Here is a 25,941-nt window from a genome sequence, read left to right as displayed (position 1 = left end):
AAGCTTGGCTTCTCTCTCTCTCCCCTTCTCTCTCTCTCTCTCTCTCTCTCTCTCTCTCTCTGTCTTTTACTCACAAACTCAAACTCTGGACTTTAGCCAGGCCTGTTATGAGTGAAGAGAAGCGGCAGCGGGGCTCGTAGCGTGCTGGATCTTCACAGGAAGAGGTTGGATTGGTTGTGTTTCGGACTGGGGTGCACTCACACACCCCTCGGGAGACATTTGTTTATGTCTGCGTGTGTTCTGTGTGTGAATGTTCAGACACGTTGCCAATGACTTTATTACATTTGCAGTAGAGGGAGAAGCCCTAAAAAGAGAATTATCTCTTCAGTCAGGGTCGGAGTTAAGCATTAACCTCTCTTTACACTACCAATACAACCCTGGCCTATGCCTGGGTGGGTGTGTGTGTGTGTGTGTGTGTGTGTGTGTGTGTGTGTGTGTGTGTGTGTGTGTGTGTGTGTGTGTGTGTGTGTGTGTGTGTGTGTGTGTGTGTGTGTGTGTGTGTGTGTGTGTGTGTGTGTGTGAGGAGACCGTAAGATCTCTTGTCCATTAATGAGCTTCAAAGCTCAAAGGCCTGCTGAGTCACGTCCTGCGATTTTCTCGGTGTATGTGAGCAAATTGTATCTGCGGAGTGTGTTTGTGTGTTCTGCTGTTGACGGAGTGGAGCAATTCAGAAGACTCAACCAATAGTGTCCCATCTTCTGATTGGAGGGGAACCTCTGGAGCGTGTGCTTGTTTTCTACTGTTGTTGGAGCAGAAAGGCCAGAGAGACTAGCCTTGATCGGAGCTGAGCCTGTGGAGTGTGAGGAGTGTGTGTGTTATTGTCCTGTCGTGTCTTCCTGACCAGAGCTGACTCCGGGGACACAATGACGGCTGAAGCTCTGGAGAAGTACTGTGGATCCATCTTCTGGGTGAGTAGAACTACCAGAGAAAAATGCTCTCATAACCTTTCTTTCAAGCTAGTAGTGGTGCCAACCGAATATGAAAAGACTCTTGGTAGCGCAGCGAGAGTTTGCTTAAAAAAATCCATTGTCCTAAAAATATTTAATTATCTTTAAATCTTAAATAACTTCCAGTTAACCTTCAGAGGACCTACGGGGATGATTGTTTTGTCTGTATCAGGAGGACATTGGCCTCTGTTTGTTTCATACTGTAGGTTACTAAAACATTTTCAAAGCCATTTGGTGGGTTACTGCATTTTTTTTTTTACCTAACCAAACATTTATGTAAAAGACCACATTTAAAAGTTATTCCAAGATGAATCTCAAGATGAATCGCAGTGTATTTTCAAGACATTGATAAGTTCATTCGAGGCTTCTTGTATTTTTTTTCACTCTAAAAGCATGATCTATTTTTGATTATAAACGATTCTAATGTGAGGTTAGCTCTTTAATGTGCTCTTTAGTGTATCCTTTAGTAATTGTGGCTTTTGTCGTAACAGTTTTCTTATTTAGATCACGCTAATGTTCTTATCTCACCATGGACATGGTCAGGGCAGGGAGAGAGCTCATTGAGTGAAAACGTGACTGGGTTGTTATGACACTGTTAAGTCATCTTGACTCAGCTCTTTAGACTTGGTGCATGCTATTGCTAGTAAGTCAGAGTGCAGTCTCTTTCTCTCACCATAAATCATTTAGCCATGAATAGCGATGAATTATTTGAAGTAGTACCAGAAAGTACCCATTGATACCACACTTAAAAGTACTACCACTGAACACAAATATAAACACAACACGCAGCAATTTCAAAGGTTTTACTGAGTTACAGTTCATATAAGGCCATCAGTCAATTGAAATAAATAAATATACCCTAATCTATGGATTTCACATGACTGGGGATACAGATATGCATCTGTTGGTCACAGGTAAATAAGATAAGAGCGTCTGCTAAATGACTTAAATGTAAATGTAAATGTAAAAAAAGGGTGTGGATCAGAAAACCAGTCCGTATCTGGTTTCACCACCATTTGCCTCATGCGGCGCGACACACCTCCTTTGCATAGAGTTGATCAGGCTGTTGATTGTGGCCTATGGAATGTTGTCCCACTCTTCAATGGTTGTGCGAAGTTTCTGGATATTGGCGGGAACTGGAACACACTGTCGTACACGTCGATTCAGAGCATCCCAAACATGCTCAATGGGTGACATGTCTGGTGAGTACGCAGGCCATGGAAGAACTGAGACATTTTCAGCTTCCAGCTATTGTGTACAGATCTTTGCGACATGGGGCCGTGCATTATCATGCTGAAACATGAGGTGATGGAGGTGGATGAATGTCACGACAATGGGCCTCAGGATCTCGTCACAGTATCTCTGTACATTCAAATTGGCATCAATAAAATCCAATTGTGTTCATTATCCGTAGCTTATGCCTGCCCTTACTGTAACCCCACCGCTCTGTTCACAACGTTGACATCAGGAAACTGCTAGCCCAAACGATGCCATATACGCTGTCTTCCATCTGCCCGGTACAGTTGAAACCGGGATGAAGAGCACACTTCTCCAGTGTGCCAGTGGCCATCGAAGGTGAGCATTTGCCCAGTGAAGTCGGTTATGATGCCGAACTGCAGTCAGGTCAAGACCTAGGTGAGGACGACGAGCACGCGGATGAGCGTTCCTGCGACTGTATCTGACAGTTTGTGCAGAAATTATTTGGTTGAGCAAACCCACAGTAACATCAGCTGCCTGGGTGGCTGGTTCCAGATGATGCTGCAGGTGTAGAAGCCAGATGTGAAAGTCCTGGGCTGGCGTGGTTACACGTGGTCTGCGTTTCTGAGGCCGGTTGGACGTACTGCCAAATTCTACAATTTACAATTACATTGTTTACAAACAGTGGGGTAAAATAAGCTTATATTTTGGGGTCTGATGGGGTTAGACAGTTGAACTAAGCTCAGGAGGCCTTTATAAGTTACATTCTTTAAGAATCAATGGCTATATATAATTAATTTGAAAGTTTAAAAAAATTAATCAGTTTGTGTGTGTGTCGAGCTGTGTGTCGAGCTGTCTGACACTATGACCTGCTCTGGACCATATCCGGAGTTATTAAACCAGAGAGGCTTGTGGGAATCTTACAGCTCATCTTATCGCGCGTGCTCGTTCTGCTTTTCCTCTTCCTCCGCCCTCCTCTGTTCCTCTGACTTCATCTTTGACAGCATGGAGTCAGTGGCACTCAGATCACAGTTCTGTAAAGGGGCAACCACAGCCTCTTCAGAAGCCACCTGGAACATGTCCACAAACACATAAGCCCAAACATGGCTTGTAAAAACACAATAACACAGCCACCCTCTGTATCTCTCATTCACACACACACACACACACACACACACACACACACACACACACACACACACACACACACACACACACACACACACACACACACACACACACACACACACACACACACACACACACACACACACACACACACACACACACACACACACACTCCCTCCAGGTGGGGTTCATGCCTCTTTGGCCTATTGGCCTATATTTAATGAACTATGAGTCACATTTGATTAAATTGATCATCAGGGAGTTGGAGGGAAGGCTTAGTGCTTCTGGGTCAGTACATAGGTGAGTGTGAACCTGTGTGTGTGTGTTTAAGTGTGCGTATTTGTGCGTGTGTGTGTTTGCATGCATACAAGCGTGTGTGTGTGAGACACTATGACAAATGTGTGTTTTTCTCTGTTAGAACTCGTCGTTCCTGCAGCGTGAGGACCCAGACCTTCCAGTGTGTGTGGAGCAGACCGTGTTGGTGTGGGCTCCGCTGGGCTTCCTGTGGCTCTGTACCCCCTGGCACATAGCAGTGCTCTGCAGGAAGGCCACCCCCACTAAACACCTGTCCAAACTATACCTCTGTAAACAGGTAAACAAAGCCCCTGTCCACGATATGCCCCGGTAGGGCAACATTTGGCACATTGTTATTTTCTGTTTGTAATCTCTACTTTTCTGGTCGTGAAGACATACAGTGGGGCAAAAAAGTATTTACTCAGCCACCAATTATGCAAGTTCTCCCACTTAAAAAGATGAGAGAGGCCTGTAATTTTCATCATAGGTACACTTCAACTATGACAGAGAAAATGAGAAGAAAAAAATCCAGAAAATCACATTGTAGAATTTTTAATGAATTGATTTGCAAATTATGGTGGGAAATAAGTATTTGGTCAATAACAAAAGTTTATCTCAATACTTTGTTATATACCCTTTTTTTGGCAATGACAGAGGTCAAACGTTTTCTGTAAATCTTCACAAGGTTTTCACACACTGTTGCTGGTATTTTGGCCCATTCCTCCATGCAGATCTCCTCTAGAGCAGTGATGTTTTGGGGCTTGTGCTGGGCAACACGGACTTTCAACTCCCTCCAAAGATTTTCTATGGGGTTGAGATCTGGAGACTGGCTAGGCCACTCCAGGACCTTGAAATGCTTCTTACGAAGCCACTCCTTCCATGCCCGGGCAGTGTGTTTGGGATAATTGTCATGCTGAAAGACCCAACCATGTTTCATCTTCAATTCCCTTGCTGATGGTAGGCTTTGTTAAACATTCTGTTACTTTGGTCCCAGCTCTCTGCAGGTCATTCACTTGGTCCCCCCCATTGTGGTTCTGGGATTTTTGCTCACCAATCTTGTGATCATTTTGACCCAAATGCTCTCTAGGGGTGAGAACTGGCTTAAGCATGGGGACACGCTGGCACTGCAGATTTGAGTCCCTGGCGGCGTAGTGTGTTACTGATGGTAGGCTTTGTTACTTTGGTCCCAGTCTTGTCATTCACTAGGTCCCCCTTTTCTGGGATTTTTGCTCAATCATTTTGATTGGTCTCCCCAGATCGGGGAGATTATCAGTGGTCTTGTATTTCCATTTCAAAATTGCTCCCACAGTTGATTTCTTCAAACCAAGCTGCTTGCCTATTGTAGATTCAGTCTTCCCAGCCTGGTGCAGGTCTACAATTTTGTTTCTGGTGTCCTTTGACAGCTCTTTGGTCTTGGCCATAGTGGAGTTTGGAGTGTGACTGTTTGAAGTTGTGGATGGGTGTATTTTATACTGATAACAAGTTCAAACAGGTGCCATTAATACAGGTAACGAGTGGAGGACAGAGGAGCCTCTTAAAGAAGAAGTTACAGGTCTGTGAGAGCCAGAAATCTTGCTTGTTTGTAGGTGACCAAATACTTATTTTCCACCATAATTTGCAAATAAATTCATTAAAAATCATTTTTTTCCCTCATTTTGTCTGTCATAGTTGAAGTGTACCTATGATGAAAATTACAGGCCTCTCTCATTTTTTTAAGTGGGAGAACTTGTACAATTGGTGGCTGACTAAATACTTTTTTGCCCCACTGTATGTGTATGTATGTATATATGTGTATATGTATGAATGTTTATGTACGTATATGTACTGTCTATATATATACAGTTGAAGTCAGAAGTTTACATACACTTAGGTTGGAGTCATTAAAACTGTTTTTTCAACCACTCCACAAATTTCTTGTTAACAAACTTTAGTTTTGGCTGACGGTGGGACATGCCTCGCATCTGCCCTGAGCACTGTTCACATTTGGTCAATAATGGCTGATTTGAACCAGAATATATTCGACAGGTTTGAAAACGATCGGGACTCTCTGTAAATACCTATGTGCTTACACTTTACGGTCTGCGGCATTACGTTTACTCAGGGTTTGCTCTGATTTCCTCTGATTTGGAAAAATGCGCTGGGAAGGTTATTGGGAGCCGGTAGATCGGGCTAAAACGTGTATCTTTCGCCTGGATTAATTGCAAGAGAGAAGTGTTAATTTGGCAAACACTTGCAATTTAATGAGCGTTAACTGTTTTGCAAAAAGGATCCCTATTTACAGACATCCTGTACTGGCCTAGTTTAGGCAAGGTATTTGTATTTGTATTTATTATGCATCCCCATTACTCTTCTTGAGGTTCAGCAAAAAATAAGGCAGTAATATACATTATAACACCGTTTTTAAACATTAAAATACATTTTACAACATATTTCATAATACATGTTAGCCAGCCTGACAGTTTAGTGGAGTCTGCCACAGTCAATGGAGTCAGCTCAGATATCCCCATTGAGACCGTGTCTGTGCCTCAATCTAGGTTGAGCAAAACAAAACATGGCGGTGTTCACCTTAGCAATCTCACTGTTATAAAGACCTCCTCCATTCCTGTCATTTTTGAAAAATGGGGTTATTTTATGTTAGATCCCTCACTTCCAAGGCAGTCATAATCACTGATCATAATCTTGATGTGATTGGCCTGACTGAAACATGGCTCAAGCCTGATGAATTTACTGTGTTAAATAAGGCCGTCTCCTCCGGGTTACACTAGTGACCATATCCCCCACGCATCCCACAAAGGTGCAGTTGTTGCTAACATTTATGACAGCAAATTTCAATTTACAAAAAAAATGAATGCATCTTTTGATTTTCTAGTCATGAAATCTATGCAGCCTACTCAATCCACTTTTATAGCTACTGTTTACAGGCCTCCTGGGCCGTATACAGCGTTCCTCACTGAGTTCCCGGAATTGCTATTGGACGTTGTATTCATGGCAGATAATATTAACATTTTTGGTGACTTTAATATTCACATGGAAAAGTCCACAGACCCACTCCAAAAGGCTTTTGGAGCCATCATCAACTTAGTAGGTTTTGTCTAACGTGTCTCCGGACCTACTCGTTGCCACTATAAGTGCACAAGGCGAGACCCAAATACAGACACAGGAGGCAGATGGTTGAGCTCAGATATCTATTACACCAACAGGATAGGCAAAAGGCTGGTCGGGGACAGGCGGGAGTTCATAAACCAGGTCAGAGTCCAAACAGGACAAGGGGACAGGCATTCTCGAGGTCAGGACAGGAAGAGTGGTCAGACGGGCGGATTCGGCGTCAGGACAGGCAAGGGTCAAAACCAGGAGGACTAAGAAAAAAACAGAGACTGGGAAGAATAGGAGCTAGGAGAAACGTTGGTTGACTTGGCAAAACACGACGAACTGGCACAGAGAGACAGGAAACACAGGTGTAAATACACTGGGGACTAATGGGGAAAACAGGAGACACCTGGAGGTGGGTAGAGACAGTTACCAAGACAGGTGAATCAGATCAGGGCATGAGAGCCACAGTCATAACGTGGATCTAGTTTTGCCCATCTAATAAATATTGTGGATCTAAATCATTAACCACCTAAGTTGAGGATCGAAATGTAACCTTGCATAATACCCTAGATGCAGTCACACCCCTAAAAACAAAAAACATTAGTCACAAGAAATGTTATCACTGGTATACAGAAAATACCAGAGCCCTGAAGCAAGCTTCCAGAAAATTGGAATGGAAATGATGCTCCAGGACCTAGGATCATTGGAGACACTCAAGTTTTTAAATCCTGTATCTCTTGACACATTCATGAAAAGAGGCTTGGCTTCTAAACCATCAAGACGCATCCATGCAGATCTCCTCTGGAGCAGTGATGTTTTGGGGCTGTTGCTGGGCAACACGGACTTTCAACTCCCTCCAAAGATTTTCTATGGTGTTGAGATCTGGAGACTGGCTAGGCCACTCCAGGACCTTGAAATGCTTCTTACGAAGCCACTCCTTCCATGCCCGGGCAGTGTGTTTGGGATAATTGTCATGCTGAAAGACCCAACCATGTTTCATCTTCAATTCCCTTGCTGATGGTAGGCTTTGTTACTTTGGTCCCAGCTCTCTGCAGGTCATTCACTTGGTCCCCCCTTGTGGTTCTGGGATTTTTGCTCACCAATCTTGTGATCATTTTGACCCCAGGGGTGAGAACTTGCATGGAGCCCCAGATTGAGGGAGATTATCAGTGGTCTTGTACGTCTTCCATTTCCTAATAATTGCTCCCTCGGTTGATTTCTTCAAACCAAGCTGCTTACCGTTTGCAGATTCAGTCTTCCCAGCCTGGTGCAGGTCTACAATTTTGTTTCTGGTGTCCTTTGACAGCTCTTTGGTCTTGGCCATAGTGGAGTTTGGAGTGTGACTGTTTGAGGTTGTGGACAGGTGTCTTTTATACCCATAACAAGTTCAAACAGGTGCCATTAATATAGGTAATGAGTGGAGGACAGAGGACCCTCTTAAAGAAGAAGTTACAGGTTTGTGAGAGCCAGAAATCTTGCTTGTTTGTAGGTGACCAAATACTTATTTTCAACCATAATTTGCAAATAAATTCATAACAAATCCTACAATGTGATTTTCTAGATTTTTTTTCTCATTTTGTCAGTCATAGTTGAAGTGTACCTATGATGAAAATTACAGGCCTCTCTCGTCGTTTTAAGTGAGAGAACTTGCACAATTGGTGGATAACTAAATACATTTTTGCCCCACTGTACAACCAGAGTGCAAAAAACTGGTTTCTGATTACAAACTGGTAAAGGAATACAGACATTGTAAATATTTCATATTTGGGTCGTTTTTTGGTCAGATACACAGATTACAACCTGACAAAGACATACTTTTTGGGTTGCTAAAAATACGTTAAGAAAACGTTCTTACTCAACCAGTATAAAACCTGACCATGATGTAATAAAAGTTGTAATGATGTCATTGCCATGACCTCATTACGACGATGCCCCCTCAGACCTCTGTAAACAGGTTAACTCTATTCACCGTTTACAAACTCAAATTAAGCCTACTCTGGGACTTATCAGCACTTTCAAGTGAGGTATTTTTTTTATCTCTGTGACATTGACCCTGAATCTTTCTTCAAGCAAGTAACAGAGATTATTTCTGCATCGCTTCATCTGTCACTATCTCGCTCTCCTTCCCACCTCTCCCTCCTCCCCAGATTGTGGTTGTCCTGTTGTTCCTGACCGCCATAGCAGGTCTAGCTGTGACGTTAGGAGAGGACTATGGTCCAACCAGAGACACCACTGCGACAGAGAAAAACCCTTGGGTTTTCTATGCCAACCCCATTCTCTTCGCTGTCTCATGGGTAAACCTTTTCATTGATCTATTTATGTATTAACTGAAGTTGAAAAAAATTGGGACAGATACAAACATTTTGTGTTGTTCGTACCACAGTGTATAGATGTGACAGTGTATCTAGTTTCTATTCTGTTGTGATTCGTTGTGGTTTTCCTTGTGTCTTCTTTTGTGTCTTTTTTTCCCACTGTGGCTGTTTGCTAAATAGTATTATTGTATTCCCCTTTAGATCCTGCTGGTACTCTGTCAGGAGGGAGTGAGGAGGAGAGAGGGAGCGGTGGACTCTACTACTCTGTTCCTCTTCTGGCTGATCCTGGTGGTCTGTGATGTCTTCCACTTCCAGACCCTGCTACGAGAGGCCCTCAGAATGGTACAGAGGGAGGGAGGGAGGGCTGAAGGGAAGGTGGGAAAGGGGAAGCAATGACAGATGATTAAATTTACATTTGAGTCATTTAGCAGACACTCTTATCCAGAGTGACTTACAGCATTCACCTTAAGACAGTCAGGTCAGACAACCACATATCATAGTCACATTTTTCATCAATAAAGTAGTTATCAGCAAAGTCAGTGCTAGTCGGAAAAGACAAGTGGGAGTGTTTAAAATAAAATAAACAGATTATGTTTACTTTAGGTGGTACATACAGTCAGGATGATTCATGTTCTCTTTCACTCTATTTGACTCCTTCTATATCAACCCTCTGAGCAAATTATAAACAAATGACTAACTTGTGTTCACTTTATATGATACAGAAAAAGATCACTTAAGTACAGCCAGGGTGTTTAATGCTCATGTTCTTTCTCTCTGGCAGTGGTCCAATCGTGTAATTTTTACCCCCTCAACCCTAGCGCTAGCCACTTTCCCTCGGAGGAATCCATATCGAAACCAAATGTAGTTTGATTCCCATCTTAAGTGGTGGTCCAGTTCACAAAAGTTACCCCCTCGGTCCTCGATTTAGCTTCAGGGAGCAATTGAACAACTTTGATCACTTATTGGGGTTGTTATGGCCCACAAGGCAATGAAAACTGTAGTCACATGTCAAACTCCGGCGGCCGCAAAATGTCAAATTGAATTAACCTGACTTCATTAGTTGGCATGTGAGAGAACATTATTACGCTTGCATTCTAGCTAGCAAATAAATATGTATAGATTACATTAATGTTAGTGGTGGCAAATGGGAATATGATGTTCAAAGTGGCTCAGACTCATAGCAAGGAGCCTATAAAACATAGCTAGCTATCTACCTAAACATATTTTTGGAAATTCTAAAATGTATTGGAATAAATAACCAAATGATAAACCTGACAAGAGTGTTGCATTAGCTTGCTAGGTGCATAAATTGCTTGAGGTTGGTTCTTATGAGGCACAACTTTCAAGCTTTCAACTAAGTATGTTGACTATCAGATCATCATTGTCCCTCGCTTGGGCAAGGACATTTGAAGGTTCACTCAGATGTGAGGATGTAAAACATCATTCAAGGGCTGAGGGTTGAGGGCCGAGGGCTGTCTACTTCAAATAAAATGTTATTGGTCACATATACATTTTTTTAGCAGATGTTATTGCGGGTGTAGTAAAATGCTTGTGTTCCTAGCTCCAACAGTGCAGTAGTATCTAACAATTCAAAACAAAATGACAGCAAAGTTGCTCAGGAGCTAGAAGCAGAGCTGCCATGCCTGTCGGCACGTTTGGACATCAGCCTCTGACTCCTTCTTTATATGCATCCCCCCCTCTCTCTACAGGGAGAGATCCCAGACCTCCCTCGTTTCTGTCTCTTCTACATCTCCTTCGGGCTGGAGTTGATCGCCCTCATCCTGTCTGCCTTCGCAGATGTCCCCCGAGAAGCAGAGGATTTAGTCAAAAAGGTACCTACCTATGTGCTGAACAGTTGCCAGATATTATTGTCAATTGTTTTACATTGTTCACCTATACTGACTAATCAGGTCGATATACTGGAAAAGAGCATCTCAACAACGTATATGAATAAAGTTATTCTAAAGATATTGTTTTGCCTAAGAATTGTCTCACTCTGTCTTGTTGTGTGTGTTTTAGAACCCAGAGGTTGGAGCCGCATTTCTCAGCAGAATCACTTTCAATTGGTTCAACAGGTATAGTATCGCGGATTTTCCTCACTGTCTTCAAAACATGTCTTTCAGTCTGTAAGTCTGGCTCACAAGAGATTGGGTCTTGATGTAGATCTGGATCTCAAGGATTCTGGTCTTGGTCTGGGTCTTTAAGGATCTGGTTTTGACTCTCTTTTTCACTCTCTCTCCCTTCCTACCTACTTCAGCATGGTGGTAAATGGTTTCAAGCGCCCTCTGGTCCAGAAGGACCTGTGGGAGCTAAGTGAGGCAGAGAGTACTCTCCAGATCAGTCAGCGTTTCCAGCAGACCATGCAGACAGAGCTGAAAGCAGCCAGAACCAGGCTTCAGACCAAAATGAGGAAGAGAGGGGAGAAGAAGGCAAGCAAAGGCCAGGGAGAGGGCCTCCAAAACGGGCATCAGAATAGGCTGGGGAAGGGGGTCAGCCAGGATGTGCTGATGATGGTGAGAGAGCAACCCACACTCGTAAAAATATTCAAACATGCACTTGCGCACACACACAAACATACACAAAATAAATAACACACAAAAAAAACACGTTAAAAAACACACACAGAAAAGGGGATTTATTTAGTTTGGTCTCTCACACAGTCAATCACTTTCTATTTGACTCATATCGTGCAAAGTCAGCAGTATCAGTACAAAACAAATGTTTTCCCCCAAACACTCCTGACAAACACTCCAGCTTTGTGAACAATAATCAGCTTTTATACTTACTAAAAGGAGAACATTTCTAATGGCTCTATGGACTCAAGCTACCAAGGTAGAAAGATATTTATACAGAGATCTTACCTTAGACCTATTTCATTACATAAGATGGTGTGTATATGTTAATTTCAATAAATGTTCTTATATTAATATTTTATACCACAAACATTTATTTATTTTCACTACTTTCCAGCTCTGAATAGGGTTGGCACGTGCATTGTATAATCATGTAACTGACAATTATGGACAATGGCCGTGATTTTATGATTTTTTTTAAAGTCTGCCATAACCGTTTAAATAGGCTGAGTTACCTGAATACCTCAACTTTCTCTGAAACAGTACTGCTTGATCTATTTCACTGTATTAGGAGGAAAAGGGGGATAACAAGGAGAAGAAGAAGGAGGAGAAGAAGAAGAATAAGAAAGAAGAGAAGGAGGACTACCCCAAGTCGTGGCTCATCCCCACCATCGCTACCACATTTAAAGGGGTCCTGTGGGAATCAGCTATCTTCAAGCTCATAACGGACCTGCTATCCTTTGCCAGTCCACAGATCCTCAAGTGAGTCAACCAGTTCTAGGCCTATGGACTTTGGCCGTGTCCGAAAACCCTTACTTGCGTTCTAAATAGTAGGGATTTTGGGTGTGCGAAAATAGAATGTTTTATAGTAAATTTAGAAAATGTAGTATTAAAATAGAACACCACCAACTGGTAGTGGTCTCGAACCCTGGCGCCTCAGTTATAAGGCTTGGTAATGACCAGTAGGAGACAGATATACAGAACACACGTTTATTGCCACACTCAAGACAGGCACACACAGCAAACAGGAAGTAGGAGGGAACCCAGTGGAAGTGGTTTCCTGTCATAGGACAGAAATAGAGAGTGTGTATTATTACACACATGAACCCCAACAAAGTCCATTTACATGGTAATTCATGCACTAACACACAGTTAGGAAGTCCAGAGCGGAGGACCGTCCACCTGATGTGTTGGTGGGGGGCCCATGAGTTTAAAGAGCTGGGGTCAGCCTGGTAGTTCTCTTACCCCAGGTGGGCCTCTTATTGGCTGACAAGGTCAGGTGAAAAAAAGCAGAAATATTGATAAAATTAATCACTAACCTTTGATGATCTTCATCAGATGACAGTCATAGGACTTCATGTTACACAATACATGTATGTTTTGTTCGATAAAGTACATATTTATATCCAAAAATCTCAGTTCACATTGGTGCGTTATGTTCAGTAATGTTTTGCTTCCAAAACATCCAGTGATTTTGCAGAGAGCCACATCAATTTACATAAATACTCATCATAAATGTTGATGAAAATACAAGTGTTATGCATGGAATTAAAGATATTATTCTCCTAAATGCAACCACTATGTCAGATTTCAAAAAAGCTTTACGGAAAAAGCACACCATGCAATAATCTGAGTACAGCGCTCAGGCACCAAAACAAGCCATACAGATACCCACCATGTTGTGGAGTCAACAGAAGTCAGAAATAGCATTATAAATATTCCCTTACCTTTGATGATCTTCATCGGACTGCACTTCCAGGAATCCCAATTCCACAATAAATGTTTGTTTTGTTCGATAAAGTCCATCATTTACGTTCAAATACCTCCTTTTTGTTCGCGTGTTTAGTTCACAAATCCAAATCCATGAGGCGCAGGCAAAATTAGACCAGACGAAAAGTCAAAAAAGTTATATTACAGTTCGTAGAAACATGTCAAACGATGTATAGAATCAATCTTTAGGATGTTTTTATCATAAGTCTTCAATAATGTTTCAACCGGACAATTCCTTTGTCTTTAGAAATGAAAAGGAACGCAGCTAGCTCTCACGGCCGCGCGCATGATTTAGCTCATGGCATTCTGCCAGACCCCTGACTCAAACAGCTCTTATTCGCTCCCCCTCCACAGTAGAAGCCTGAAACAAGGTTCTAAAGACTGCTGACATCTAGTGTAAGCCCTAGGAAGTGCAATCGGACTAAATTTACACTGTATCTTGGATAGGCAAAGACTTGAAAACCTACAAACCTCAGATTTCCCACTTCCTGGTTGGATTTTGTCTCAGGTTTTTGCCTGCCAAATGAGTTCTGTTATACTCACAGACATCATTCAAACAGTTTTATAAACTTTAGAGTGTGTTCTATACAAATCTACAAACTAATTATATGCATATTCTCACATTTGGGCCTGAATAGCAGGCAGTTTACTCTGGGCACCTTTTTTATCCAAGCTACTCAATACTGCCTCACAGTCCCAAAAAAGTTAACTCATTAGTAACTTGGGGCACCACGGGAAAACATATTTAACGAGTTACTATCTCTCGAATTAATCTCTTATAAGATATGTACATATCTATAGATAACAGTCAGTTATTAATTTATTATTACCTCATCAGTCTCATTCTGAACGTCGTTGACGTCATAAATCTTCACAAACCCTAACCTAAGTGATGATTCAGCGATACACAAATTGGCTTACCTTTTTATTTACTAACTAACTAAATAATCACACAGAAATACATAAACACACACACAGTATAGATTATTGATTACTATCATAATGCAATGAAATACAGTCCCTAGTGGACTAACCCAGTATGACGGCTTGTTACACAATGGAAAAGGGGGTAGGGACAGAAAGAGCGGGAAAGACAAAGAGAGTGGGCTTATCCTAACAACATTTGGAAACTATGCTCACCGTAAATATGAATATTTAGCACCCTAACAACCGCTTATTCGGATTTAGAAATGCAACATATATTTATGCTTGTCTTTCTCTCTCGTCTCTCTGTTGAAACCACTCGTCCGTCTATGGCGAGTAGTTCGAGGGATGCAAGACACAATGTCCTTTGTAGTTGTAGGCTTATTTTGTTTTGGAGTGTTTGTTAGAATGGATACATCAGATGTACCACACGGTGGTGAGAGGGAAATGTTCTTTCCCTCTCGTCTTTGGTCGAGTTTCCTAGACTACCTCACTTAAACAGCTGCAGACTGTGAATGTTCCGGTGTAGTCTTCATCTTCTTCACTCGTCGAGTTTCAGAGGATCTTACCATTTTCTGGTCTTGTAGTTTTAAACCATTTGTCACGTATTCAGCTCGCGCTGCACGTAGACTGGTCTCAATGGTTGATTATTCAGTGTACAGCTAGGACCACTTTCCACCCCGGCAGCAACCAAGCATGTTTTGGTCTAATGTAAATTTGGTTAAGAGTCCTTTTTTAAGCTTGGGTAAAAAGGGGACGTTCCATCAAGTTGACTGTGACTGTGCTCACATGGGCGTGGTTACTGACATGGCAAAATTTTATATGAAAAACAATTATCTAATTTAGAAGCCTAAAATCACATTTTATTTCACAAAAGTATTCTTATACTTAGTCATTTATTTCATACAACAGTCTCATGCAAACTAGAATGTGTACATCTTCAGAGTTACCGTTATCTTGTTTTACCATCCTTAACCTCTCTAGGGTATGTGGGACGCTAGCGTCCCACCTGGCTAACATCCAGTGGGATTGCGGAGCGCCAAATTCAAATACAGAAACATATTTTACATAGGTTTAAAGATGAACTTCTTGTGAATCCAACCACGGTGTCAGATTTTAAAAAATGCTTTAAGGCGAAAGCATACCTTACGATTATTTGAGAACATAGCCCAGCAGACAAATCATTACAAACAGTAGCCAGCCAAGCGGAAGAGTTATACAAGTCAGAAATAGAGATAAAATGAATCCCTTACCTTTGATTATCTTCATATGGTTGCACTCAGAAGACATTCATTTACTCAATAAATGTTCCTTTTGTTCGATAAAGTCTCTTTATCTCCAAAACACGTTTTCTTCAGTAATCCACAGGCTCAAATGCAGTCAAAACAGGCAGACAAAAAAATCCAAATTGTATCCATAAAGTTCATAGAAACATGTCAAACGATGTTTATATTCAAATCTCAGGTTATTTTTAGCCTAAATTATCTATAATATTTCAACCGGACAATAACGTTGTCAATATAAAAGGTAAACAGTTTTATTTGAGATGACTGTACAACCATCAATATTAATTGTCAGATCCAAAAGCAGATCTCTTTGTTTCTTGGGACCTAGAACTAATATCTCTGTTTTGTCCGAGTTTAAAAGTAAAACATTTGCCGCCATCCACTTCCTTATGTCTGAAACACAGGCTTCCAGGGTAGGCAATTTTGGGGCTTCACCAAGTTTCATCAAAATATACAGCTGTGTGTCATCCTCACAGCAGTGAAAGTTGACACTGTGTTTCCGAATGACATCCCCAAGAGGTAAAATATATTGTGAAAACAATAGTGGTCCTAAAACGTAAGCTTACAATTGATTTGTCAGATGACAAACCATCCATAGAGACGAACTGATATCTTTCCGACAGATAAGATCTAAACCAGGCAAGAACTTGTCCGTGTAGCCCAATTAGGGTTTCTAATCTCTCCAAAAGAATGTGGTGATCGATGGTATTAAAAGTAGCACTAAGGTCTACGAGCATGAAGACAGATGCAGAGCCTTGGTCTGAAGCCACTAAAAGGTAATTTACCACCTTCACGAGTACAGTCTCAGTGCTCTGATGAGGTCTAAAACCAGACTGAAGCGTTTCGTATACATTTTTTGTCTTCAGGAAGGCAGTGAGTTGCTGCGCAACAGCTTTAAAAACATTTTTTGAGAGGCATGGGAGTTTCAATATAGGCTGATTGTTTTTTACATTTTCCGGGTCAAGGTTTGGCTTTTTCAGGAGAGGCTTTATTACTGCCTCTCTTAGTGAGTTTGGTACACATGCGATGGATAAGGAGCCATTTATGTTCAACATAGGAGGGCCAAGCACAGGTAATAACTCTTTGAAATAGGTTCCAGTATGCGTCTTGATGGTTTAGAAGCCATGCCTCTTTTCATGAATGTGTCAAGAGATACAGGATTTAAAAACTTGAGTGTCTCCAATGATCCTAGGTCCTGGAGCATCATTTCCATTCCAATTTTCTGGAAGCTTGCTTCAGGGCTCTGGTATTTTCTGTATACCAGTGATAACATTTCTTGTGACTAATGTTTTTTGTTTTTAGGGGTGTGACTGCATCTAGGGTATTATGCAAGGTTACATTTCGATCCTCAACTTAGGTGGTTAATGATTTAGATCCACAATATTTATTAGATGGGCAAAACTAGATCCACGTTATGACTGTGGCTCTCATGCCCTGATCTGATTCACCTGTCTTGGTAACTGTCTCTACCCACCTCCAGGTGTCTCCTGTTTTCCCCATTAGTCCCCAGTGTATTTACACCTGTGTTTCCTGTCTCTCTGTGCCAGTTTGTCGTGTTTTGCCAAGTCAACCAACGTTTCTCCTAGCTCCTATTCTTCCCAGTCTCTGTTTTTTTCTTAGTCCTCCTGGTTTTGACCCTTGCCTGCCCTGACGCCGAATCCGCCCGTCTGACCACTCTTCCTGTCCTGACCTCGAGAATGCCTGTCCCCTTGTCCTGTTTGGACTCTGACCTGGGTTATGAACTCCCGCCTGTCCCCGACCAGCCTTTTGCCTATCCTGTTGGTGTAATAGTTATCTGAGCTCAACCATCTGCCTCCTGTGTCTGCATTTGGGTCTCGCCTTGTGCACTTATAGTGGCAACGAGTAGGTCCGGAGACATGTTAGACAAAACCTACTAAGTCGATGATGGCTCCAAAAGCCTTTTGGAGTGGGTCTGTGGACTTTTCCATGTGAATATTAAAGTCACCAAAAATGTTAATATTATCTGCCATGAATACAACGTCCAATAGCAATTCCGGGAACTCAGTGAGGAACGCTGTATACGGCCCAGGAGGCCTGTAAACAGTAGCTATAAAAGTGGATTGAGTAGGCTGCATAGATTTCATGACTAGAAAATCAAAAGATGCATTCATTTTTTTTGTAAATTGAAATTTGCTGTCATAAATGTTAGCAACAACTGCACCTTTGTGGGATGCGTGGGGGATATGGTCACTAGTGTAACCCAGAGGAGACGGCCTTATTTAACACAGTAAATTCATCAGGCTTGAGCCATGTTTCAGTCAGGCCAATCACATCAAGATTATGATCAGTGATTATGACTGCCTTGGAAGTGAGGGATCTAACATAAAATAACCCCATTTTTCAATAATGACAGGAATGGAGGAGGTCTTTATAACAGTGAGATTGCTAAGGTGAACACCGCCATGTTTTGTTTTGCTCAACCTAGATTGAGGCACAGACACGGTCTCAATGGGGATATCTGAGCTGACTCCATTGACTGTGGCAGACTCCACTAAACTGTCAGGCTGGCTAACATGTATTATGAAATATGTTGTAAAATGCATTTTAATGTTTAAAAACGGTGTTATAATGTATATTACTGCCTTAATTTTTGCTGAACCTCAAGAAGAGTAATGGGGATGCATAATAAATACAAATACAAATACCTTGCCTAAACTAGGCCAGTACAGGATGTCTGTAAATAGGGATCCTTTTTGCAAAACAGTTAACGCTCATTAAATTGCAAGTGTTTGCCAAATTAACACTTCTCTCTTGCAATTAATCCAGGCGAAAGATACACGTTTTAGCCCGATCTACCGGCTCCCAATAACCTTCCCAGCGCATTTTTCCAAATCAGAGGAAATCAGAGCAAACCCTGAGTAAAACGTAATGCCGCAGACCGTAAAGTGTAAGCACATAGGTATTTACAGAGAGTCCCGATCGTTTTCAAACCTGTCGAATATATTCTGGTTCAAATCAGCCATTATTGACCAAATGTGAACAGTGCTCAGGGCAGATGCGAGGCATGTCCCACCGTCAGCCAAAACTAAAGTTTGTTAACAAGAAATTTGTGGAGTGGTTGAAAAAACAGTTTTAATGACTCCAACCTAAGTGTATGTAAACTTCTGACTTCAACTGTATATATATACACAGTACATATACATACATAAACATTCATACATATACACATATATACATACATACACATACAGTGGGGCAAAAAAAAGAGAGCTGGGACCAAAGTAACAAAGCCTACCATCAGTAACACACTACGCCGCCAGGGACTCAAATCCTGCAGTGCCAGACGTGTCCCCCTGCTTAAGCCAGTACATGTCCAGGCCCATCTGAAGTTTGCTAGAGAGCATTTGGATGATCCAGAAGAAGATTGGGAGAATGTCATATGGTCAGATGAAACCAAAATATAACTTTTTGGTAAAAACTCAACTCGTCGTGTTTGGAGGACAAAGAATGCTGAGTTGCATCCAAAGAACACCATACCTACTGGGAAGCATGGGGGTGGAAACATAATGTTTTGGGGCTGTTTTTCTGCAAAGGGACCAGGACAACTGATCCGTGTAAAGGAAAGAATGAATGGGGCCATGTATCGTGAGATTTTGAGTGAAAACCTCCTTCCATCAGCAAGGGAATTGAAGATGAAACGTGGCTGGGTCTTTCAGCATGACAATGATCCCAAACACACCGCCCGGGCAACGAAGGAGTGGCTTCGTAAGAAGCATTTCAAGGTCCTGGAGTGGCCTAGCCAGTCTCCAGATCTCAACACCATAGAAAATCTTTGGAGGGAGTTGAAAGTCCGTGTTGCCCAGCAACAGCCCCAAAACATCACTGCTCCAGAGGAGATCTGCATGGAGGAATGGGCCAAAATACCAGCAACAGTGTGTGAAAACCTTGTGAAGACTTACAGAAAACGTTTGACCTCTGTCATTGCCAACAAAAGGTATTTAACACCCTCTTAGAGATCGGGCTACTTTTTTCAACATTCTGTTAAAAATCGCGCCACATTTCAACGTCCTGCTACTCATGCCAGGAATATAGTATATGCATATGATTAGTATGTGTGCATAGAAAACACTCTGAATTTTCTAGAACTGGTTCAATGGTGTCTGTGACTATAACAGAACGAGTTCCGTGGTCAAAATCGCCAGAAAACCTGGTCACTAAATCGACGGAGAAAAAATCAATCCGCCAGTGTATGTATTGTCTATTGGAAGGAAAAATACTTAAGGGTGAGAATACAGTTCCTATAGCTTCCACACGATGTCGCCAGTGTTGTGATTTCGATTCAACTAAATCCTTGGTCATCTGAGTAATAGCCACATCCGGTTGTCAAGTCCACAGCTGTAAACAATGGAATCGGAAAAGTTAGTTATGTTTCCCAAACTCGTGCTTATTGAATACAGATCGCTCCGTGATCAATTTGATCGTTTATTAACGTTTAGTGATACCTAAAGTTGGATTACAGAAGTAGTTTGAAGTGTTTTGTCAAAGTTTATAGGCAACTTTTTTAATTTAAAAAAATAACGTTGCGTTTAAAAAATGTGTTTTTACTGGATCTGACGGTGTTCATAAATTGACATATTGGGTAAACAAGGACCGATTTAATCGAAAAAAGACCCAATTGTGATGTTTATGGGACATATAGGAGTGCCAACAAAGAATCTCGTCAAAGGTAATGAATGTTTTATATTTTATTTCTGCGTTTTGTGTAGCGCCGGCTATGCTAATTCCTTTGTTTACGTCCCTTCTGGTATTTCAGCGTGTTGCCTGCTATCAGATAATAGCTACTCATGCTTTCGCCGAAAAGCATTTTACAAATCTGACTCGTTGGCTTGATTCACAACGAGTGTAGCTTGAATTGACTACCCTGCATGTGAATTTGAGTTTTAACAAGTGCTATTAACATTTGGCGTAGCGCATTTGCATTTATTGTTGGCAGGGGGTGCGGTTGCGTCCCGGGTGGGCCAGAGAGGTTAACAAAGTATTGAGATAAACTTTTGTTATTGACCAAATACTTATTTTTCACCATAATTTGCAAATAAATTCATTAAAAATCCTACAAAGTGATTTTCTGGAGAAAAAAATCTAATTTTGTCTGTCATAGTTGAACCGATGATGAAAATTATAGCCCTCTCTCATCTTTTTAAGTGGGAGAACTTGAACAATTGGTGGCTGACTAAATACTTTTTTGCCCCACTTTACATATACACATACATATACACATTTCTTTTAGAATATACCTTTATTATTCCTTGCAAACCCCACCACACTTCCCCCAAATGGAGTAAACTAATAAACAGTAACACTTTAGCTTCTACCTTCAGTTTATACATATTATACACATTTTAGGGACACAATCTATTTTACAATAGTTATTTTTTGTTTGTTTTTAGTCCTTCCTCTATTTCTGATGTCCATCCAGTTTGATTTCCATTTGTAACTGTGCTATTTCACAACATTTCTGAACCTATATACATTTTACAGACCCCGTATGTTTTACAATGGCTCCCTTATTGTTATTAGTCCCACCCTTCGGCTCCATTCAATCCCTCCCATCTATCTCTTAACATCATCCATTTTGGATTTCTATTGGCCATATATTTTTCAACTGTGCTGTGATGCTTCACAAAAGTACTGAACCTTTTTATTCTCATAGCTTCTACAGATTGTAAATTAAAGATAAACATTTTTTCTAAAATAATTATTATATTATTGATTGATTGACTATGGCTTTTCAAATCACCCAGTATTGCTACCTGCAGCGTTACTTCTAGGTAAATGTTGCAATTCTTCAGCCATTCCTGGACGTGTGACCAAAAACGAGCTACATATGGACAGTACCAAAATAAATGATCTAATGACTCTATCTCCTCACAGCAAAATCTGCAGAGCTGGGAAGATTGTATCCCCCTTATATATAACAGTGTTTTGGTTGCAAGAATTTTGTATAATCATTTAAATTGAAACATTTTAAGTTTTGAATCTGGCGTTGTTTTGCATGTCAATTAATAATCTATGTGCCATGGAATCGGTACATCGAAAATCCCTTCCCAACTATTTAGCAATTTATATGGCACAGCTGTCAATTTTTTGGTCCTTAAATGAAATTGGTATATGTTTTTATTTATCACAATTTTCTTTAACCGTCTTTAATGCAGGGCCGACATACAAGTTCCTTACTTTCTTTCCTCCCCTTCTTACTTGCCTCTTCCATTTTTGTGGTAATGCTGCAATTAGTTGCTTGTAATTTTGGGTAGAGCAGACATTTCCACATGTCTGTGTTAGCTGCATGTGTGACATAACTCCACCAGTCCTATTTATGATATAATTTACAAAAATTAAACACGTTTTAAACATTTTATCGAAAAATATGTTTTTTTAATCAATTCGTATATTTGAGTTTAACCACAATATTTGTTGTATTATTTGTTCTGTCTTTTCAGGTGGATTAAATTGAAATTGCAACCAACTTTCTTAGGCTTGTTTAAATAATAACGATATTTTGGGGATTATTTTGTTTTCAAATACCCGAAACTGAGCAGTTGTAATCTGAATAAAGGGAAAAAGACCATTCTTGAACATGGGGTGAGACATTCTTACTAATTTACTGGAGAACCATTTTGGATTTAAGAATAATTTTTGTATGACTGATGCCTTTAGTGAGAGGTCTAATGCATTAATATTTCATAATTTCTGCCCTCCGAATTCATATTCGGTATATATATAGGCCCTTTTAATTTTGTATGACTTGCCATTCCAAATAACATTTTATATTTTTTGTTCATATAATTTAAAAAGCAGGTCACTAGGTGTAGGCAAAACCAAAAGCAAATAGGTCAACTGTGATATGACTAAAGAGTTAACCAGGGGTGATTTTTCCACAAATAGACAGGTATTTTTCTTTCCATGGTAGCAAGATCTTATCTATATGTTTGCTCACTTTCTATAAAAATGTATTGGAGTGAGATAATGTCTTTCTTTCGGGATTTGTATACCGAGTATGTCTTTAATATATATATATATATATATTTCACCTTTATTTAACCAGGTAAACTAGTTGAGAACAAGTTCTCATTTACAAATGCGACCTGGCCAAGATAAAGCAAAGCAGTGCGACAGAAACAACAACACAGAGTTACACATGGAATAAACAAGCATACAGCCAATAACACAATAGAAAGAAAAGTTTATATACAGTATGTGCAAATGGCATGAGGAGGTAAAGCAATAAATAGGCCATAGTAGCAAAGTAATTGCAATTTAGCAGATTAACACTCGAGAGATAGATGAGCAGATGATGATGAGCAGATGATGGTGTGTAAGTAGTGATACTGGTGTGCAAAAGAGCAGCAAAGTAAATAAAAACAATATGGGGATGAGGTAGGTAGATTGGGTGGGCTATTTACAGATGGACTATGTACAGCTGCAGCGATCGGTTAGCTGCTCAGATAGCTGATGTTTAAAGTTAGTGAGGGAAATGTAAGTCTCCAGCTTCAGCAATTTTTGCAATTCGTTCCAGTCACTGGCAGCAAAGAACTGGAAGGAAAGGCGGACAAATGAGGTGTTGGCTTTGTGGATGACCGAGATATACATGCAGGAGCGCGTGCTAGGATGGGTGTTGTTATCGTGACCAAGTAAGCTGAGAAAAGGCGGAGCTTTACCTAGCATAGACTTATAGATGACTTAGAGCCAGTGGGTCTGGCGACGAATATGTAGCGAGGGCCAGCCGACTAGAGCATACAGGTCACAGTGGTGGGTGGTATAAGGCGCTTTGGTAACAAAACGGATGGCACTGTGATAGACTACACCCAGTTTGCTGAGTAGAGTATTGGAAGTTATTTTGTAGATGACATCGCCGAAGTCGAGGATCGGTAGGATACTCAGTTTTACTAGGGCAAGTTCGGTGGCGTGAGTGAAGGAGGCTTTGTTGCGAAATAGAAAGCCGATTCTAGATTTGAGTTTGGATTGGAGATGTTTGATATGAGTCTGGAAGGAGAGTTTACAGTCTAGCCAGACACCTAGATATTTGTAGTTGTCCACGTATTTTAGGTCAGAAGAGTAGTGATGCTAGTCGGGCGGGCGGGTGCATGCAGGGAACGGTTGAAAAGCATGCATTTGGTTTTGCTAGCGTTTAAAAGCAGTTGGAGGCCACGGAAGGAGTTTTGTATGGCATTGAAGCTTGTTTGGAGGTTAGTTAACACAGTGTCCAAAAAACGGCCAGATGTATACAGAATGGTGTCGTCTGCGTAGAGGTTGATCAGGGAATCACCCACAGCAAGAGCAACATCGTTGATATTTACAGAGAAAAGAGTCGGCCCGAGAATTGAACCCTGTGGTACCCCCATACAGACTGCCAGAGGTCCGGACAACAGGCTCTCCGATTTGACACACTGAACCCTGTCTGCGAATTAGTTGGTGAACCAGGCGAGGCAGTCATTTGAGAAACCAAGGCTATTGAATCTGCCGATAAGAATACGGTGATTGACAGAGTCGAAAGCCTTGGCCAGGTCGATGAAGACGGCTGCATAGTACTGTCTTTTATCGATGGCGGTTATAATATCATTTAGTACCGTGAGCGTGGCTTAGGTGCACCCATGACCAGCTTGGAAACCAGGTTGCACAGCATAGAAGGTACGTGGGATTCGAAATAGTCAGTGATCTGTTAATTAACTTGGCTTTCAAAGACTAGAAATGCAGGGCAGGATGGATATAGGTCTATAACAGTTTGGGTCTAGAGTGTCACCCCCTGTGAAGAGGGGGATGATCGCGGCAGCTTTCCAATCTTTAGGGTCTATGTCCCCGTCAGGCTATTTCATTGGTAAACTACATGGTAATGTAAAAGTTGATTTTTTTTTGTGATTCAATACGTAATATTGTACACTAATCATCATTTGGTTTTAATCCAGAGAGTTTAGCTAAAGTGTCTAGATCCTCTATGAGGCTGTGGAGGAATTCTAATTGTGATTTTAAAAGAAAACATAAATCATCAGTTTACAATGACACTTTTGTTTTTAAGCCACGGATTTCTAATCCCTTAATATTATTGTTGGATCTAATTTTAACAGCTAACATTTCGATGGCAATAATAAATAGATATGCCATTAGTGGACAACCTTGTTTTACTCCTCTTGAGAGTTTAAAACTTTCATTATTTACTATTTTACACTTGAGTTACTATACCCATACCCATTTTATAAGAGATTCTCCAAAATTGGAGAATATTTCATAGTATTCTATTGTTTCCAGTACTTGTCTTGTATTATCTCCAATGTATTGTCCATGTAAAAACCTGATTAGGATGTATAATATCTGACAATACCTTTTTAATTCTATGCACCAAGCATTTAGCTAGAATTTTTGCATTACAACACTGAAGTGCCTCTAATTGTTGAAATGGACTGGATCTTTATATATAGCACTTTGATCCTGTTTCAGTAATAATGAAATCAATCTTTTTGTTGCGTGTCCAATAATCTACCATTTACATAGTAGTGGTTAAAACATGCTAATAATGGTCCTCTGAGTATATCAAAAAAAGTTTGGTATACTTCCATTGCTATGCCATCCAGCCCTGGAGTTTTCCCAGCCTTAAAGGCTTTAATTGCATCAAGAAGTTCCTCCTTTGTAATTTGGCCTTCACATGTCTTTCTGTACAGATGTTAATTTTACATTATTAATTGGAAACAAATCCATAAAATTAGCTATGGTTAGTGGATGTAGGAGACTGAAACGAAAACATATTCTTAAAGTACTTTACTTCCTCTTTCAAAATATAATTTGGTGAATAATGCGTGACTCCATCATTAGTAACAAGTTTACAAAAACAATCTTTGGTAGCATCTCTATATTGAAGATAGAAAAATTATTTTGTGCATTTTTCTCCATATTCCATCCAGTTTGCTTTATCTTTTATAATATATTTACATGGGATATTTCTTGAATAAGTTCCTCCATTTATTTTTGTTTTTCCTTTAACTTATTCTGTGCCTCTATTGCACAGTTTTTTATGACTCTCTAACTGTACTGTTAGTCCTTCAATTTCCTTTGTTAATATGGACTCTTTTGATCTAAATTGCTTTTGTTTTATAGATGTGTACGGAATTGCATGGCCTCTAAAAGCACACTTAAAAGTGTCCCATACAATAAGGGGATCTGCTGTACCTATGTTATGTCGAAAAAGTCAGTTATAAATGATTCTGTCCTAGTTATAAATAAGTTATCATCCAGTAGGCTTTGATAAAATGTACAATATCCTCGCCCATGTATAAATTCTGTAAGAGTAATATATAAGCCAATTATGTAATGATCCGACCGCATTCTGTCCCCTTTCAACACTTGTTTTCACTTTTGGTGCCAGAGAGAATGACGTGTGTAGTTTTATTAGACACGTTTAAAAGATTGACAA

The 25,941-nt window shown here is 40.6% G+C and overlaps 1 protein-coding gene across 1 annotated transcript in view; it reads left to right on the top strand.

The window, feature by feature from the left end:
* Window positions 1-553: 553 nt before the first annotated feature.
* Window positions 554-25,941, top strand: part of abcc2 (ATP-binding cassette, sub-family C (CFTR/MRP), member 2) — a 66,250-nt gene continuing 40,862 nt past the window's right edge. The window contains exons 1-8 of the mRNA XM_064932068.1: window positions 554-908; window positions 3,691-3,864; window positions 8,804-8,950; window positions 9,170-9,310; window positions 10,678-10,800; window positions 10,988-11,043; window positions 11,226-11,481; window positions 12,113-12,303. Of these exons, the coding sequence (XP_064788140.1) occupies window positions 864-908; window positions 3,691-3,864; window positions 8,804-8,950; window positions 9,170-9,310; window positions 10,678-10,800; window positions 10,988-11,043; window positions 11,226-11,481; window positions 12,113-12,303 (1,133 nt within the window). The 5' untranslated portion in view covers window positions 554-863. The remainder of the gene's footprint in view (window positions 909-3,690; window positions 3,865-8,803; window positions 8,951-9,169; window positions 9,311-10,677; window positions 10,801-10,987; window positions 11,044-11,225; window positions 11,482-12,112; window positions 12,304-25,941) is intronic.

The sequence above is a fragment of the Oncorhynchus masou genome, chromosome 23 (assembly GCF_036934945.1).
Source record: "Oncorhynchus masou masou isolate Uvic2021 chromosome 23, UVic_Omas_1.1, whole genome shotgun sequence".
Lineage (NCBI taxonomy): Eukaryota > Metazoa > Chordata > Actinopteri > Salmoniformes > Salmonidae > Oncorhynchus > Oncorhynchus masou.
This window is presented reverse-complemented; position numbering and strand designations above follow the sequence as displayed.